Here is an 18,650-nt window from a genome sequence, read left to right as displayed (position 1 = left end):
GATCTCATTGAAACATACAATATTCTTACAGAGAGATGCAGGGAGGATGTTTCCCCTGGTTGGGGAGTCTAGAACCAGGGGTCACAACCTTAGAATAAGGGGTCGGCCATTTAGGACTGAGATGAGGAGAAATTTCTTCACTCAGAGGGTGGTGAATCTTTGGAATTCTCTACCCCAGAGGGCTGTGGAAGCTCAGTCATTGAGTACGTTCAAAACAGAGATCGATAGATTTCTAGATATTAACGGCATCAACGGATATAGGGATAGTGCAGGAAAATGGCGTTGAGGTAGAAGATCAGCCATGATCTTGTTGAATGGCGGAGCAGGCTCGAGGGACCGGATGGTCTACTCCTGCTCCTATTTCTTTTGTTCTTATGTTCTTACCTCAAAATTGCATCGATATCCTATGTATGTTGCCAGACCCCAATTAGCATATTAGAAATAGCCTTCCGTCTGAAACAGTGGGCCTGGGCCATCGATGCAAAAGGGCCCAACAGTGATGCCAGTGGGCGTATCGGGAGCGGAAACGGGGTCGGGACGGTAAGTGTTTTGTCATGATTTTCCGGGCACTGCCCCCCCCCCACCAATTCCCGCCAGGTGAAGGCCATCAGAAATTGTCTCTGTGGAATGTCATTGGGTGGATGGCAGAAAGATGACACCAACTTTTATCATCTTGGTGGAATTGTTCAAAGTCAGGTATAAACGTGTTCTGGTGGAAGCCTAAGCGAAAAAAAAATAACAGAAGGGGCTGCTGGAGAAACTGTAAATAAATAATTCATTTGGAACCTTCTTTACTTGGTAGGCTGTCATGTCAGTGCAAATAGCAAGAGTAACAAAGATAGATGTTCAGAGCCATGCAGCAAAACAAGCTGAAAACACTTCTGCCATTTAATTAAGTGGTCCAGTGTGAAAATGTCAGGACCTGATGGATGTGTCTCGTTCCTTAGTTCAGTTGGCATGCTCTTAATGAACTGACATTACACGGAGTTTATATATATTTATTTATACATTTTTTTTTTCATCGTTTCGCAGGAACTGGATTTTGAAAAAAAATCAAGCTACAGCCTGAAGATTGAAGTCACCAATAAAAACATCGACTCGCGATTCCTGGCCCAGGGGCCCTTTGTCGACACGGCAACGGTGAAACTGGTGGTGGAGGATGTGGACGAGCCTCCCGAGTTCAGCTCGCCGCGTTACACGATGTCGGTCTCTGAGGCTGCGAAGGTTGGCGCGGTCATCGGGACTGTTTCTGCACACGATCCTGATACAGCAAACAACCCCATGAGGTGCGTGTTAACTGACCAACATCCTCGGTGGAGTGTAACTGATGATATGGCCGGCAATACGCCAGACTGCCTGCCTAACGCATTTATGGCCATTGGCTCTCGTTTCCTACTGGCAATTAGAAAAGAAGGAAAGACTTGCCTTTCACATCCTTAGGATGTACCAAAGCGCTTTACAGCCAATGAAGTACTTTTTGAAGTGTAGTCACTGTTGTGGTGTAGGAAACGCAGAAGCCAATTTGTGCACAGCAAGGTCCCACAGATAGCAACGTGGTAATGACCAGATCATCTGTTTTAGTGATGTTGGTTGAGGGATAAATATCAATTAGGACACCAGGGAGAACACCCTGCTCTTCTTTGAAATAGTGCCCTAGAGGGCAGACGTGGCCTAGGTTTAATATCTTATCTGAAAAACAGCACCTCCAACAGTGCAGCACTCCCTCAGTACCACACTGAGGTTTCAGCGTGGATTATTTGCTTAAGTATACTAGAGGACTGGAGTACAAGGGGGTAGAAGTTATGCTGCAGCTATACAAAACCCTAGTTAGACCGCACCTGGAGTACTGTGAGCAGTTCTGGGCACCGCACCTTCGGAAGGACATATTGGCCTTGGAGGGAGTGCAGCGTAGGTTTACTAGAATGATACCCGGACTTCAAGGGTTAAGTTACGAGGAGAGATTACACAAATTGTGGTTGTATCCTCTAGAGTTTCGAAGGTTAAGGGGTGATCTGATCGAAGTTTATAAGATATTAAGGGGAACGGATAGGGTGGATAGAGAGAAATTATTTCCACTGGTTGGGGATTCTAGGAGTCGGGGGCACAGTCTAAAAATTAGAGCCAGACCTTTCAGGAGTGAGATTTGAAAACATTTCTACACATAAAGGGTGGTAGAAGTTTGGAACTTTCTTCCACAATAGCAGTTGATACTAGCTCAATTTAAATCTGAGATAGATAGGGATATGGGCCAAAGGCAGGTATATGGAGTTAGATCACAGATCAGCCATGATCTTATCAAATGGCAGAGCAGGCACGAGGGGCTGAATGGCCTACTCCTGTTCCTGTGTTCCTCAGTCTCTGGAACAGGACTTGAACTCACAACCTTCTGACTCAGAGGTGAGAGTGTTACCACTGAGCCAAGGCTGACATCTTAACATCAATGGGTTGGCGCTAATGAGGTCATAAGTGGTACAACTTATGCAATGGCCCAGATTTTCCTCCGACTCGCGAATGGATGCTGCCCAGTGCTCGTTAGACTTGGACTTAGCCATAAACTTTTCTTGTTTTTTTTTTTACACGGCAGCTTCCTCTCGTGAGGCACTCAATTCAATGCAGTGCCCCCTACAGGGCATCTGGGACCTGTGTGAACGGGGCAAGCAACTGTCTGTCCCCTTAACCAATCAGATTGAATCATGTTAATAAGCAGCGCAAAGACTGAAGCAGGAAGTGTAAGTTAGAATAGTGAATTCAATATCAGATCAGGTACAGAAAGTGAAATAAAGAGAGGCTAAGAAATATTGAATTAAGAGACAGATATAAAAGAGACCGAAAGAAAAAGTAAAAAAAATAGAAGTGTAAAAACATTTTTTTTAAATGTCCAACAACATTTAAAATCTGAAGGAATGAGACTCCACTCTTGTAAAAGTTAATTTTCAGTGCCAGGGAGGTTGTTTGGCCGTCATTAAGACTTACTACACTGTTAAAAGGGTGCTTAGACTTAAATAAGTTGACGTACCTTCTTTTGGTGAGATTATTTTGTATCCACCGAGTTGATGCAGAAACTCCATGCCGTTCCATTTGTTTGAACGGTGAGCCAGCCGGTGAGATGCCGATCTCGCACAGCTCATGGAGGAGCAGGGTATCTGGTAGAGCAACTTCCCGATTTCCACGTTTAACTGCAGTCACCGGAAATTTGCATTGTTAGGCTGGATATTATTTTCGCAGCAAAATCCGAGCCTAATTCATTGCTATTCGTAAACTGCTGTTTGATGCCAGGGTGCTACAGCTGACATTTGGGGGCAGAAATTTGCCCTGGGCAGTATTGCATTGGCCCCCTATTACATGCCCGTTGTATGCCCGTTGCACGCCCTTTACACACCCGTTGTATGCCCTTTACACACCCGTTGTATGCACTTTACACACCCGTTGTATGCCCGTTACACACCCGTTGTGTGCCCGTTACATGCCCATTACACGCCCGTTGTATGCCCGTTGTATGCCCATTGTATGCCCGTGAAATGCACGTTGTATGCCCGTTACATGCCTGTTCGTTGCCCATTACATGCCTGTTACATGCCCGTTACACACCTGTTGTATGCCCGTTACATGCCTGTTGTATGCCCATTACATGCCTGTTGTATGCCCATTACATGCCCATTGTATGCCTGTTGTATGCCCGTTACATGCCCATTGTATGCCCGTTACACGCCCGTTACACCACCGCTGTATGCCTGTTGTATGCCCATTACACGCCCGTTACACCCCCATTGTATGCCCATTACACGCCTGTTGTATGCCCGTTGTATGCCCATTACACGCTCTTTGTATGCCTATTGTATGCCCATTGTATGCCTGTTGTATGCCCGTTACTTGCCCATTGTATGCCCATTGTATGTCCGTTACACACCCGTTACATGCCTGTAACATGCCCATTGTATGCCCGTTACATGCCTGTTGTATTCCCGTTACATGCCCATTACATGCCCGTTGTAAGCCCGTTACACACCCATTGTATGCCTGTTACATGCCCGTTGTATGCCTGTTACACACCTGTTGTATGCCCATTGTATGCCCATTACACGCCCATTGTATGCCCGTTAAAGGCCCAGCCCTGTGACTTCAATGGAGCAGAATATCGAGCGACACCTATGGCTGGTGGGCAATGTGCTACCGCCTGCTGAGCACAACTGCTGAAGATACGTTTCTACCCCTTGCTTTACAATCTACAGAGGTAATAAAAATGAACAATGAGCCCAGGGGCCATTTCCTTCCCTTGGCATTGTAAGTGATTTTTACATGGTGCTACGATAACACAGCTGTACTGTTTTAACTCTCGGATTTTGCTGGGCAGTGGGATTTAAAATCCTCCCCCCCCCCCCACCTCATATATTTTTGCGCAGCATTTGAATTGGGATACATGATGCAAATACAATTTGGCTGTGTCACACCCAAAAAAAAATCTGCCCCACTTTCATTCCACGAACACGGGCGTAGATCCGTAATATAAAAACAGAAAATGCTGGAGAAGCTCAGCAAGTCAGGCAGCATCTGTGGAGAAAGAAACAGAGTTAACGTTTCAGGTCGAAGACCTTTCGTGAGAACTGGAATAAGTTGAAGATTAAACAGTTTTTAAACAAGTACAGAGCCAAGGAAAAGGGGGGGAGGGAGGAAAGGACAGAAGGGAAGGTCTGTGATAGGGTGGAGGGCAGGAGTGATTAAATGACAGAAGGGATGATGGTGCAAGGCAAGGAGGGTGGTAATGGGAAAAGTAAAGAAACAAAAGATGGGTCTAGAGGAGCTGTAAATGGTAACAGCAGATCCATTACCAGCGCTCGCTGTCCGAAAAAATGGGAGCAGTGGTTATGATCTGAAGTTATTGAAATCAGTGATGAGTCGGGAAGTTTGCAGAGTGCCTCATCGAAAGACGAGGTGCTGTTCCCTATTGGAGGTGAACTCATCTCCTGTCTCACCGCGGGTCGATCAGCTCCTAGTAGCTGTGAGTAATTGTGATGCTCTTTGGAGCCATTTTCACTCAGCTGTGGCAAAACTACAAACTGTAGTGCTGCACAGTTTTTCTATTTGTCCCCAAATAGGAATGAGATTGCTGGTTACAAGAATAGACAGAGATGATCAAATACTCCGTGGGATACAGTGGTTTCTGTGCTACGGGGAGCAGCAGGGAGGGAGGGTGGGCGGTTGCGGATGTGGTTTGGAGGACAACAGAACAGGTTTGAATAGTGGAGATGACCAGGATGGATAAATACTCTGATATTGCTCGACAACATTTGAGGATCAGGGAGAATTTATGCAGAACTCTCCCTCAGGAGGTGTGATGGAGTCCCTGATAGGGGAGGGGTAGGGTAGGCTGAATGGCTTTTTTTTCTCATTACACACTTCCTTGTGTTCAAATTCCACTATTTATGCAAATGGCCCGGAAAAGCTTTGTGAATATGGACATTAGGAGGAATATCCACATGTCAGACCTCAACAACTTGTATTTAGATAGCACTTTTAACATAGTAATATGTCCTAAGGTGCTTCACAAGAGCTTTATCAAACAAAACTTGACACCGAGCCACAGAAGGAAATATCAGGGACAGGTGACCAAATGCTTGGTCTAAGAGGTAGGTTTTAAGGAACATCTTAAATGAGGAGAGAGAGGTAGAGAGGCGGAGAGGTTTAGGGAGGGAATTCCAGAGCTTAGGGCCTAGGCAGCTGAAGGCCAATGGTGGAGCGATGAAAATTGAGGGATGCGCAAGAGGCCAGAATTGGAGGAGCGCACAGATCTTGGAATACCCTTACCTTGATGTGACCAGCACTGCCTCCTTGTTGTTTCAAAACTGTAACAGGAATGTGCTCCAGTGGCCCAGCACTTAAACATATTAATGCTGTGTGCCTCAGATTGTCATGATGTGGGATTTCTTACACAATAAGGCCAATTTTAGGCCCCCCCCCACCCCGACCTGCTGCATGCTTTCAGCATGTTCTATTTTTATTTCAAATTTCCAGCAACTGCAGTATTTTCCCTTCCACTGGCAGATAACAGGCTTTGAATTATCTTCTTCGAATGAACTGAAACGATTGAAGAATGTAAAACTAACTTGTCGTTTTTAATTTTTCCATCCAGATATTCCATAGATCGCAACACAGATCTGGAACGATACTTTAACATTGACGCTAACACAGGAGTCATTACAATTGCTAAATTGCTGGACAGAGAGACAAGTGCAGAGCACAACATTACAGTCCTAGCGACAGAGAGTCGTAAGTGATTGCCATTAGAAATTCGTCAAAGAAAGAAAGACTTGCATTTATATAGCACCTTTCACGACCTCAGGATGTCCCAAAGCGCTTCACAGCCAATTAAGTACTTTTGAAGTGCGGTCACTGTTGTAATGTAGGAAACGCAGCAGCCAATTTGCGCACAGCAAGGTCCCACCGACAGCAAAGTGATAGTGACCAGATAATCTGTTTTATTGATGTTATTGAGGAATAAATATTGGCCAGGACACCAGGGAGAACTTCCTTGCTCTTCCTCGAAATAGTGCCATGTGATCATTTGCGTCCACCTGAGGGGGCAGGCGGGGCCTTGGTTTAACGTCTCATCCAAAAGACGGCACCTCCGACAGTGCAGCACTCCCTCAGTACTGCACTGGGAGTGTCAGCCTGGATTTTGCGCTCAAGTCTCTGGAGTGGGATTTGAATCCACATCCTTCTGACTGTCAGTTCATTAATGCAAATAGCTTCCGTACTTGATGAAATGAACTGTAAAGACAAGTTTATGTTTTGAAATGAATAATGCATCATAAAATAACAGCAAAATTTTATAACCAAATCAATTAAGAAAAAAAAACCTCTGGTGCTATTTTGTACAGCGTCTGCACACGCACTGAATGAAAGGTCATGTTCGACTGTGATTGATATTGTTATTGAAGCAGTTTATATCTTTTTGATACGGAGCCTTCAAACAAAGGCAGAGTCGAAAGAGCAACTGTGGGGCACCATTCTGATCTTTTCCTGTCCAGGAGGGATGGGGCAGGAATCCTGCTCGTCACCATGACCCTGGCCCATTCTCCTTGATCGGGCGGTTATTGTATGGCGAGTTCCAGGCGGGGATTCCCATCAGTGGCTCCTCACTGGGACTGTTGTCGCTGCAGCACCAGAAGAGGTGGGAGGCCAACTTAAAAGAGACAGAAAAGCCCTGAAGATTTTAACTGAACGTCTTGGCTGAGACCAATGCCTTCAGCAGGTGAGAGATTGGGCCAAAATGGAGAGAGCGGAGGCCACTATCGGGCCCTCTCTCTCCATCCAGGGACGTTGGGACCTTCATTCCATCAGCCCTGGGACCAGCACCTAGCTTCACCTGGCAGTCTCCGACAACTGCAAGAAGAGGGAGGAAGATGGGCCTCTGTGTGTGACAGGCACAAAGGGGGAGCAATCACTGGCAGTCCAGGGTGGGGAAAGCACAAATTAAGGTCAGCGTGAGGAAGTGAGAGGAAGCCTTGCTGACCGATTTTCGCTGCCGTTTCCACCGCTGTCCCACCTGATTTGGGGAGGAATAACGAAGGAAAATCAGGTTCGGGTATAGTCAAGGCACATTCCCATCAAGCAGAAAGGTAGGGCAACTAAAGCCAGAGCTCCCTGGATGACAAAAGAGATCGTGAGTAGGATGAAACGGAAAAAAGGGGCGTATGTCAGATGTCAGGTTGATAATACAAATGAGAACCAGGCAGAATATAGAAAGTTCAGAGCCGATGTTAAAAAGGAAATAAGAGGGGCAAAGAGAATATGAGAATAGATATGGTGACAAAGTCTTCTACAGGTATGTAAACAGTAAACAGGTAGTAAGAGGAGGGGTGAGGCCGATTAGGGATCATAAAGGAGATTTACTCGTGGAGGCAGAGGGGATGGCCGAGGTACTAAATGAGTACTTTGCATCTGTCTTTACCAAGGAAGAAGATGCTGCCACAGTCTCAGTAAAGGAAGATATAGTTGAGATACTGGATGGGCTAAAAATTGATAAAGAAGAGGTACTAGAAAGGCTAGCTGTACTTAAAGTAGATAAATCACCCGGTCCAGATGGGATGCATCCTATGTTGCTGAGGGAAGTAAGGGTGGAAATTGCGGAGGTACTGGCCATAATCTTCCAAACATCCGTAGATACGGGGGTGGTGCCAGAGGACTGGAGAATTGCAAATGTTACACCCTTGTTCAAAAAAGGGTGTAAGGATAAACCCAGCAACTATAGGCAGTCAGTTAAACATCAGTGGTGAGGAAACTTTTGCAAACGATAATCCGGGACAAAATTAACAGTTACTTGGACAAGTGTGGATTGATTAGGGAAAGCCAGCACGGATTTGTTAAAGGCAAATCATGTTTAACTAACCTGATAGAGTTTTTTGATGAGGTAACAGAGAGGGTAGATAAAGGCAATGTAGTTGATGTAGTATATATAGACTTTCAAAAGGCATTTGATAAAGTGCCGCACGATAGGCTTATCTTCAAGATTGTGGCCCATGGAATAAAGGGGGCAGTAGCAACATGGATACAGAATTGGCTAAGGGACAGGAAACAGAGAGTAGTGGTGAACGGTTATTTTTCGGACTGGAGGGAGGTGTACAGTGGTGTTCCCCAGGGGTCAGTGCTGGGACCACTGCTTTTCTTGATATCTATTAATGACTTGGACTTGGGTGTACAGGGCACAATTTCAAAATTTGCAGATACTTAAAACTTGGAAGGGTAGTGAACGGTGAGGAGGATAGTGATAGACTTCAAGAGGATATAGACAGGCTGGTGGCATGGGCGGACATGCAGCAGATGAAATTTACCGCAGAAAAATGCGAAGTGATGCACTTCGGTAGGAAGAACGAGGAGAGGCAATATAAACTAGAGGGCACAAATCTAAAAGGGGTACAGGAACAGAGAGATCTGGGGGTATATGTACACAAATCTTTGAAGGTGGCAGGGCAGGTTGAGAAAGCGTTTAAAAAAGCATACGGGATCCTGGGCTTTATAAATAGACAAGCTTTCACCTGACGAAGGAGGAAGCCTCCGAAAGCTTGTGAATTTAAAATAAAATTGCTGGACTATAACTTGGTGTTGTAAAATTGTTTACAATTTATAAATAGAGGCATAGAGTACAAAAGTATGGAAGTCATGATGAACCTTTATAAAACACTAGTTCGACCAACTGGAGTATTGTGTCCAGACCTGGGCTCTGTACTTTAGAAAAGATGTGAAGGCCTTAGAGAGGGTGCAGAAGAGATTTACTGGAATGATTCCAGGGATGAGGGCCTTTAGTTACATGGATAGACTGGAGAAGCTGGGGTTGTTCTCCTTGGAACAGGGAAGGTTGCGAGGAGATTTGATAGAGGTATTCAAAATCATGAAGGGTCTGGACAGAGTAGATAGAGAGAAACTGTTCCCATTGGCGGAAGGGTCAAGAACCAGAGGGCATAGATTAAAGGTGATTGACAAAGGAACCCAAGGTGACATGTGGAAAAACTTTTTTACACAGTGAGTGGTTAGGATCTGGAATGCACTGCCCGTGGGGGTGGTGGAGGCAGATTCAATCATGGCCTTCAAACGGGAACTGGATAAGTACTTGAAAGGAAAATAATTGCAGGGCTACGGGGATAGATTTTGAACACCTCCATCAAATCTCCTCGCAACCGTCTCTGTTCCAAGGAGAACAATCCCAGCTTCTCCAGTCTATCCACGTAACTAAAATCCCTCATCCCTGGAATCATTGTAGTAAATCTTGACCTGTGTGTTGTTTGGAAATAGCATGACCAATATGTAAGTATACTACGAACATTAGTTAAGAGGTAACAGTTCAAACAGGCCTAGTACGACATGATTAGTGTATTCAAGTAAGAGCTAAGGCAGGTATGACAAACGATGGATTCAAACTGAGTGAGTTGTAAGCATGCTCAGCATAATTAATTTGCAAGGGTGATTGAGGAGGTAGCATTCGTGAGTGGAATGAATTGTTTTAGTGGTGGGAATTTGAAGGCTAGATTCTCCAATCAGGTGTGAGCCTGACTGGAACTGGGACACTGGGGGGTTGGAATTTTAACCCCCAAGAACGGGTGGGTTGTGGGGCCGGTGGGAAGTTAAAAATAGTTGTTTTTTGGGTCACGACCCCAAAGTTTTCTGTGGGGGAGCCTGTATTTTTTTTTACGCACCCGCGTTAAACCCGGAAGTGGAGCCGGGTTGCGGTAGCGACCCAAAAAACAACCATTTTCAACTCCCACCCGGGTTAAAATTACCCCCAACGTGATTCACGTTTGTCTTACCTAATGAGCGCTGACCTCACCGCACTTTCCAGGGTCGGCCAAGCTCCAAGCATTAGAAATGCCACTGACTGGGCAGAAGAGGGAGGCTTTCTTTGGGGCAAAAGGATTATAACAATGCTGGCATAGCATGAAGCTTTGGTGCAGGTATTGAGGGAGTGGGGGGTTGGAGGCAGTATCAGATGGTATATTGCAGATGATGGAGTCCACTAGCAGCATGCTCAATAGATTGGAGGATCTTTTAACAATACTGGAGGCCAACAAGGAATGTTTGGCAGCTTCAGGGGTATCTGCATCAGAGGTCCACATGACAGAGGCTCTAAGGGCAATCCGTGCTTCCTTTGTCAGTGCTCAGATTGTAGAAGCCGTCACTGATCTCTTAGGTATTGTTAGGTGAGTCTTCACTCAGATTGATGGCCAGCATAGACGTTCAACCTCCGGAGTGGGTATTCTGCTGATTGTCCGTCGTACCTGCAGAAACCCTGGGAGGAACCGGAATGCGCACAGATGATGGTGCTGTCTCTCAGGATAGCGACACTTGCATGCCTTCTTGTCAGCCCCCACTCAAAAGGGAAGCAGGGCTAGTCTGCCCATGAGGCAGGGTCGCCCACAGCAGGTTCATCTCAACCCTTAGCTGCCCGTCAGACTGAGAGGCTCTGATTGGAATGTAAGCACCTCACAAATCTGTCACTGAGGTAGCATCTGGGACAAGTACTGAATTAGGTTCAAGTGTTCTTACATCACACATTGGCACCAAGGGGAGGCATGGTGATAAGAAACAATAGGCACACACACACACACACACACACACACACACACACACTATATGGGTTATCACTAAAATTATGGTGGCATGAAGGTTGTTGGGCATGTGGACATTATTTTTGGGAAAGTTGCTTTCATCGAGCTGTAAATCCTATAATTCTATGTAACTTTACTGCGTGGAAATGATGGAAAATGGGATGTATGATGTTCCCATTAAGTTACAGCCGACCAATTGGAAGTTGAGCTGGGGGCTAAAGCTCCAGCAGAATGGAACCCCCACCCATTTTGAGGTGCTGGCCACCTGATTCAAGTTAATACAACAGTTGACCAAGAGGAGAAAATCTAGACTGGATGCACTAAGTATACAACAGGGCAAAAGATCACAGCTCGTGGCTACACGAAAACTGAATGTCAAGTATATAAGCTCCAAATTATTTTTAACGTCATTTAAATTTGTTCCAAAAAAAAAGATCCAGTTCAGAAATTCTGATCTGAGTGGGTTTGTTCCTTTAACTAAACGGTAGCACTTTTAACTTTGAGGCAGTTTGTCATTTTTTACCCTACTTCATCTGCACCCAAAGACAGTGCCAAATTACCATGTAATTTACAAAAAATGTTGTTTAAGTTCATGTTTTGCAGGCTTGTAGTTCCGGTTATTATTATCCCTCAGGCAATGTAAAAAGTTAGAATCAAAGAATGAAACAGCGCAGAAGGAGGCCATTCGGCCCATCATGCCTGTGCCGGCTCTTTGAAAGAGCTATCCAATGAGTCCCACTCCCCTGCTCTTTCCCCATTGCCCTGCAAATTTTTCCCCTTCAAGTATTTATCCAATACCCTTTTGGAAGTTACTATTGAATCTGCTTCCTTCACCCTTTCAGGCAGCGCATTCCAGATCATAATAACTCGCTGCGTTAAAAAAAAATTCTCCCCATCTCACCTCCAGTTCTTCTGCTAATTACTTTAAAGTTGGATTTACTATTTTTGATGCCAAGGAAGGTGCCGGTGTAACCCAAAGCCTGCACCAAAGTAATAAACTTAAATAACAAACTCTCGATAGACTGAATTTCACCTGTTGCAGTGAACTTTTATTTGCCCATAGCAACGACCATTTGTAAACTGTTTTCTGAAGTGTTATTTTTTCTTTGTTATCTGTACAGCTATTGAGCGATGCCTTTCTGGAGCTGTATCCAGCACAGTACAGGACTCGGGGCTCTAATTGGCACCGAGAGAGCTAGTTTTATCTCTCGTGCTTTGTGATAAACTCGAATTTCCTTTGGCCTTTATCTCTGATGGTTGACCCACTCCTGGCTGTCCTCCTCCCTGTGCGCCCTCCATTGCTGTCAGATGTGGTTCTGAGATGGGAACAATTGAAGTCTTGGCGGTGTTGTTAGTTTATCACCACTGCTCGGTGATAGACTGCCACTATAATTGACAGTAATACCACCCTGCTACTGTCAGCAGCTCCTAGCATGGGGCTGATACTTGTCATTTTTTTAACCTTTTAGAGCCATTTTCTTTGATTTTTATTGGACTTGATGGATTTCATCTGCCCGTTGGAGGAGAATAATATGTTTCTCACATGTCCTTTCCAGCCTGGGTGGTGATCGAGCTAAAGTGTCATAGAAACATAGAAAATAGGAGCAAAAGTAGGCCATTCGGCCCTTTGGGCCTACTCCGCCGTTCAAAATGATCATGGTTAATCGTCTAACTCAGTACCCTGTTCCCACTTTTTCTGTCCGTGAGATCCATTTCCCCTCCCTCTTAACTTACACCTCAACTTATTTTACAAAATCATCACAGTTGTCTACATTTTAGAGTTTCTGAAACAAAATTTGAAAACTAAATGTTAGGAGCAATTTTGACCTAACCCACCACGTTGATGAATCTGACCAGATTGGAGCGCAATGCTGGTTTTAGACCCCGCCCGATCTTTGAAGTCAACAGTCGGGTGAGGTGTAAAATCGACGTTTTAGACCCCGCCAGGCATGCTAGGTTAAAATTACCCCCCAATGAAGCAGAATATGGGTGTGTAACTTCAGCGCCACTCCTATGTATATACCAGAAATGTACACTGGAAATTAGGTAAAGTGGACTATTCCCATTTTCCAGAGGTCTGTACCTCTGCCAAGCAGCAGAAGGGCAACGGCTACCTAACGTGTTTGGTGGAAGGGGAACTCCGACTCAACAACAACAAACAAACAACAACAACAACAACTCGCATTTATATAGCGTCTTTAACTTAGTAAAACGTCCCAAGGCGTTTCACAGAAGTGATTATCAAACAAAATTTGACACCGAGCCACATAAGGAGATATTAGGACAGGTGATCAAAAGCTTGGTCAAAGAGGTAGGTTTTAAGGAGCGTCTTAAAGGCGGAGAAAGAGGTAGAGAGGCGGAGAGGTTTAGGGAGGAGATTCCAGAGCCTCGGGCCCAGGCAGCTGAAGGCACGGCCGCCAATGGTGGAACGATTAAATTCGGGGACGCGCGGGAGGCCAGAATTGGAGAACGCAGAGATCTTGGAGGGTTGTGGGGCTGGAATGTTGTAGGGCTGGAGGTGGCTACAGAGAGAGGGAGGGGGCGAAGCCATGGAGGGGGACCAAGTGTTTTGGAGTACAGTGCATCATTTAAGTAGGCCACAAACGATGTGTCTCGTGTGTTAGCTTTTGTGTTGATTGTTGCGATTATTGTAATCCTATGAAAGTCATTAAAGTCACACTGGGCCAGAAGTCTGTGCTTGTTTTATCACTTTTCTAATGGCTCATCTAATTGATTCTACTGTTTTCCGAGCCTTTTCTGTTTCCTTTCACGTGATTAGAAACAAACATTAAAAAAAAACTCGTACAAGTACTGTAACTACATACATTAATCTTCCCTTGACTGTGTATTATCCTTTGTACAGAGAACCCTGCACAGATTGGAAGAGGCTTTGTTCTCATTAGCTTGGTGGATGTCAATGACAATGCCCCTGAATTCCCAATGGAATATGAAACATTTGTTTGTGAAAATACCAAGCATGGCGAGGTAAGGGTCTTTCCAAATTACATTTTTCTGATATTCAATCATTTTAGGTAATGTATTTACATGGTCTGCGCATATATTAATGGCTCAATACAGTGACCCCACTATTCCCGGCCAGTAGGAAGATGATTGGGTAATTCCCCCGCCAATCACGCCTGGAGACCGCACTGCTGTAAGAGACTGGGATTGATTTTAATGCTCGTAATTTGTATTATGTAACTATCCTCCACTCGCTGCATTTTTCTGGAGAAATCACCCTGGGAGACTCTGCTGTCATTTTGGTTATGAGTTCTATTTGCTGTAGTTCGTAGAGACTTTTTAAATAGACTCTGGAGACTGATGGCTGTAGTGTGGTGTTTAAACAGACTTTGTTTGCTGAGTAAATGCTTTGTTTGCTGTAAAATAGGCTGTTTGCTGTGAGTCCTGCCGTAAGTCCTGCCCTGCCTCCAATTCATTGGCTGAGACGGTGCAACCCATTGGCTGACATTGGCTCAATAGATACTCTGATATATTAATTCAATTTAATGTCAGCTAGACTCATTTAGTAACAGTCTCACCTCTGAGTCAGAAGATTGCTGGTTCAACTCCCACCCCAGGACTTGAGCACATAATTCCTGCCCTCCCCCACCCCCCCACGCCCCCACACCCTCCACTCCCCCGCGCCCCCATCTCTGTGATCTCTTCCAGCTGTTTCTTCCTCTGCACACCCTTTTGGTTATTTGATCTCAGCCTACTGCTCCTTCCAACCTCCTTCTGTTCAACTGTTTTTACCCCAGCATCCAGAACTCCCTCTCTCAGCATCTCCACCTTATGATCTCCCTTCTGCTCTTCTAAAGCCTCGTGACGACCATTCTTTTCAGTGCATTTGCCCCCTTGTAACTCTTCTCTTCCTGTTCTGTGTTCACTGCCCTGTAAAACACTCTGAGACATCTCTCTGTAGATAATGGGTGCAATAGAAATGGCAGTTGTTGCTCAACTGTTTTATTTAAGCAAATATTAAAATATTCTAGCACGTTGGTATTGTCCTTCATTGAGCATTTTTATAGTAATCTCTCCCTGAATATTTTCATCATCTTTGGTTATGAAGGTTGGACATGGGTCAAAAGACTTGATTTATCAAATGTGAGCCTGGACGTTGAGTGCTAGTGAGGTATTTGATGATGGGGGAACCTAGAGAACATAGAACCTTCAGACTAAGAGAGAATACAAGAAGGTCTAAGATAGGTTTACAGTGCACGTGTATTAATGCACAACGCATAGTAAACAAGGTTGGTGAGCTGCAGGCACAAATAGCCACATGGGAATATGATGTTGTGGCGATAACGGAGACCTAGCTCAAAAAAGGGCAGGATTGGGTACTAAATATTCCTGGATACAAGGTGTTCAGGAAAGATAGGGAAGGAAAGGGTGGGGTGTTGGCAGTGTTGATTAAGGAGAATATTGCAGTGCTGGAGAGAGAGGATGTCCTGGAGGGGTCAAGGACAGAATCTATTTGGTTAGAGTTAAGAAACAATAGAGGTGCCATTACACTACTGGGTGTATTCTATAGGCCACCAACTAGTGGGAAGGATATAGAGGAACAAATTTGCAAGGAAATTACAGAGAGGTGCAAGAACTATAGAGTAGTGATGATGGGGGACTTCAACTATCCTAATATAGACTGGGATAGTAATAGTGTAAAGGGCAAAGAGGGGGAGGAATTTTTGAAATGTGTTCAGGAGAACTTTTTTGACCAGTACATTTCCAGCCCAACGAGGAAGGAGGCATTGCTGGATCTGGTTCTGGGGAATGAGGCGGGTCAAATGGAGCAAGTGTCAGTAGGGGAACATTTATGGAACAGCGATTGTAGCATCATAAGGTTTAGATTAGCTATGGAAAAGGACAAGGAGCAATCTAGAGTAAAAATACTTAATTGGAGGAGGGACAATTTCAATGGGATGAAAACAGATTTGGCCCGGGTAAATTGGAATCAAAGATTGGCAGGCAAAAGTGTAATTGAACAATGGCCGGCCTTTAAAGAGGAGAGGGTTCAGGTACAGTCTATATACATTTCCATGAGTGAGAAAGGTAGGGCAACTAAAGCCAGAGCTCCCTGGATGGCGAAAGAGATAGAGAGTAAGATGAAGCAGAAAAAAGGGGCGTATGACAGATAATACAAGTGAGAATCAGGCTGAATATAGAAAGTTCAGAGGGGAAGTGAAAAAGGAAATGGGGGGCAAAGAGAGAGTATGAGAATAGACTGGCAGCTAACATAAAAGGGAATCTAAAAATATTCTACAGGCATATAAACAGTAAATGAGGAGTAAGAGGACGGGTGGGAACAATTAGGGGCAAAAAAGGAGATCTACGCGTGAAGGCAGGGGCATGGCTGAGATACTAAATGAGTACTTCGCATCTGTCTTTACCAAGGAAGAAGATGCTGCCAAAGTCACAGTAACAGAAGAGGTAGTTGAGATACAGGATGGGCTAAAAATTGAAGGAGAGGTGGTACCAGAAAGGCTAGCTGCTCTTAAAGTAGATAAGTCACCTGGTCCAGATGGGATGCAGCCTAGGTTGCTGAGGGATGTATGGGTGGCAATTGCAGAGTAACTTCCGGCGACCGCACATACGTAGTTAAATGCAGAAATCGGGAAGTTGCTGCCCGGGATACCCTGCTGTGTGAAAACGGCATCTCGCCACCTGACTCCCCGTTCAAATGAATTGAACAGGGTGAAGTTCCTGCACTGACGTAGATGTGGACTAAACTCACCAGAAAAGGTTAGGACTTGTTGCCATTCAAAAGCTCGTAGAAATTCTATGGGCAAGTGCAAGTCTAACGAATGGCGCTGCTCACAGCAAAGTCCAGCCTATTAAGACCAGCAAACTTTGCATGTACATGGAGGCTGGGACTTTACCAACGTAACGAGTTCTCAATATGAGGCGCACTGATTTCACTGTCTGAGGGTGGGGTTTAAAACCAGCCAGGATCTAGGGGATAAAAATGTTTACTCCCTGCTGGGTGCAAGAGCTTCATATGATATTAATTTTGGTGGTCTCCAAGTCCTAAGTAGGCACAAGTCCACAACACAAACTATGCACAATCCAGCATCAATTGGCATCAAATTTATAATCTTACTCAAAGGTGGTTGATGCAATATGTAGAACATTGGAACATAGGAACAGGAGTAGGCCATTCAGCCCCTCGAGCCTGTTTCACCATTCAATTGGATTAGGACTGATCCGTATCTTAACTCCACCTACCCACCTTGGTTCGATAACCATTAATAACTGCACTACTGCAATTGTGGGCACTCAGCTGAAACTGGGGGCGACGGTCCATTTACAACTCAGAGTATGGGGAGCTTTACTCCCCATGCACACCTGACCCAGGAATGCTTGGTACTGAAACTGGGTGCCAAATGTGAAGAAGTGTTTGATTGCACTGACATTCCTTGCCTCGATTGTCATCACAAATCGCCAAATTATATCAATTTTGTTTAAAAAATGGTGGTTAATAAAAATCCCACTAGTTGTCTGAATATTTAAGTAATTATATATTACATATGGGTGTTTAGCTGCATGTTTTACTTCATGACTCACCTGACAAAGCGTGGGAGGTTTGTGTTTTTTTTTGTAGCAAAATAAATCTACTGTGGATAACGTGCCTCCATCAAAATGAAGGATGCACCAGCAGTTATAGGTTACAACAAGGCAAAAAAAAGTCAAAGGTAACAAAAAAGTAGAACTCAACACTTGCCCACTTCTGTGAATGGCATCTTCAGAAGCAACGAGGTTACGGAGGTGAACTGCTAAATGGTGGCGAAAAAAGCAGATATTATTAGCTTTTTTAAAATACATTTTTGAGATATGGGCGTCGCTGGCAAGGCCGGCATTTATTGTCCAACCCCAGTTGCCCTTGAGAAGGTGGTGGTGAGCCGCCTTCTTGAACCGCTGCAGTCCGTGCGGTGAAGGTTCTCCCACCGTGCTGTAAGTTAGGGAGTTCCAGGATTTTGACCCAACGACGATAAAGAAACATACGGCCGATATATTTCCGTATTAGGATGGGGCGTGACTTTGAGGGGAATTTGGAGGTGATGGTGTGGAAATTTAGGAGTGGCACAAAATGGGGACGCTGATCTCAATGCCCAATTTTCCGATCCACACCCTACTGAGTAAGGTTCTATGCTGGGATTGGAGTCCCGCAGAATCACCCTGTAGAAATTCGTGCACAAATCTTGTGCAATTCTTCAAAAATTAGGCAAAAAGGTCCCATAATCCATGCAAATCGCTTACAAACAATGTGTAGATTGTTGGGGAAGGCATACTGCAGCTTTCAATAATTTCTCCTGAACGGCTCCTGAGTGATGCTTCATGACTTTGACATGAGTATAAAAAGCTATAATTAGATGGAATCACAAGGCATTGTGGATACAATGATTGCAATTGGAGTTAAAAAAAAATACTGATTTGCAACAAATTAAGAATTATGTTGCCATGTGAAAGAATGGATCAGCAGTTAAAAATCCAGGGAGCATTTATCTCAAGAAATCCAAAATACAGAATATGAGAGAACACTCTAATTGAGTTATTGTA

The 18,650-nt window shown here is 44.7% G+C and overlaps 1 protein-coding gene across 2 annotated transcripts in view; it reads left to right on the top strand.

The window, feature by feature from the left end:
* The window catches only part of LOC137305964 (cadherin-7-like), a 94,853-nt gene that overhangs the window by 59,828 nt on the left and 16,375 nt on the right, over positions 1–18,650 (top strand). For both annotated transcript variants that reach the window (XM_067974941.1, XM_067974949.1), the window contains 3 exons: positions 1,033–1,286; positions 6,128–6,264; positions 13,960–14,081. In XM_067974941.1, coding sequence (XP_067831042.1) covers positions 1,033–1,286; positions 6,128–6,264; positions 13,960–14,081 — 513 coding nt within the window. The remainder of the gene's footprint in view (positions 1–1,032; positions 1,287–6,127; positions 6,265–13,959; positions 14,082–18,650) is intronic.

The sequence above is a fragment of the Heptranchias perlo genome, chromosome 3, assembly GCF_035084215.1.
Source record: "Heptranchias perlo isolate sHepPer1 chromosome 3, sHepPer1.hap1, whole genome shotgun sequence".
In the NCBI taxonomy this organism is placed as follows: Eukaryota; Metazoa; Chordata; class Chondrichthyes; order Hexanchiformes; family Hexanchidae; genus Heptranchias; species Heptranchias perlo.
The sequence above is the reverse complement of the archived record's forward strand: the minus strand, read 5'-3'. Positions and strand labels throughout refer to the sequence as shown.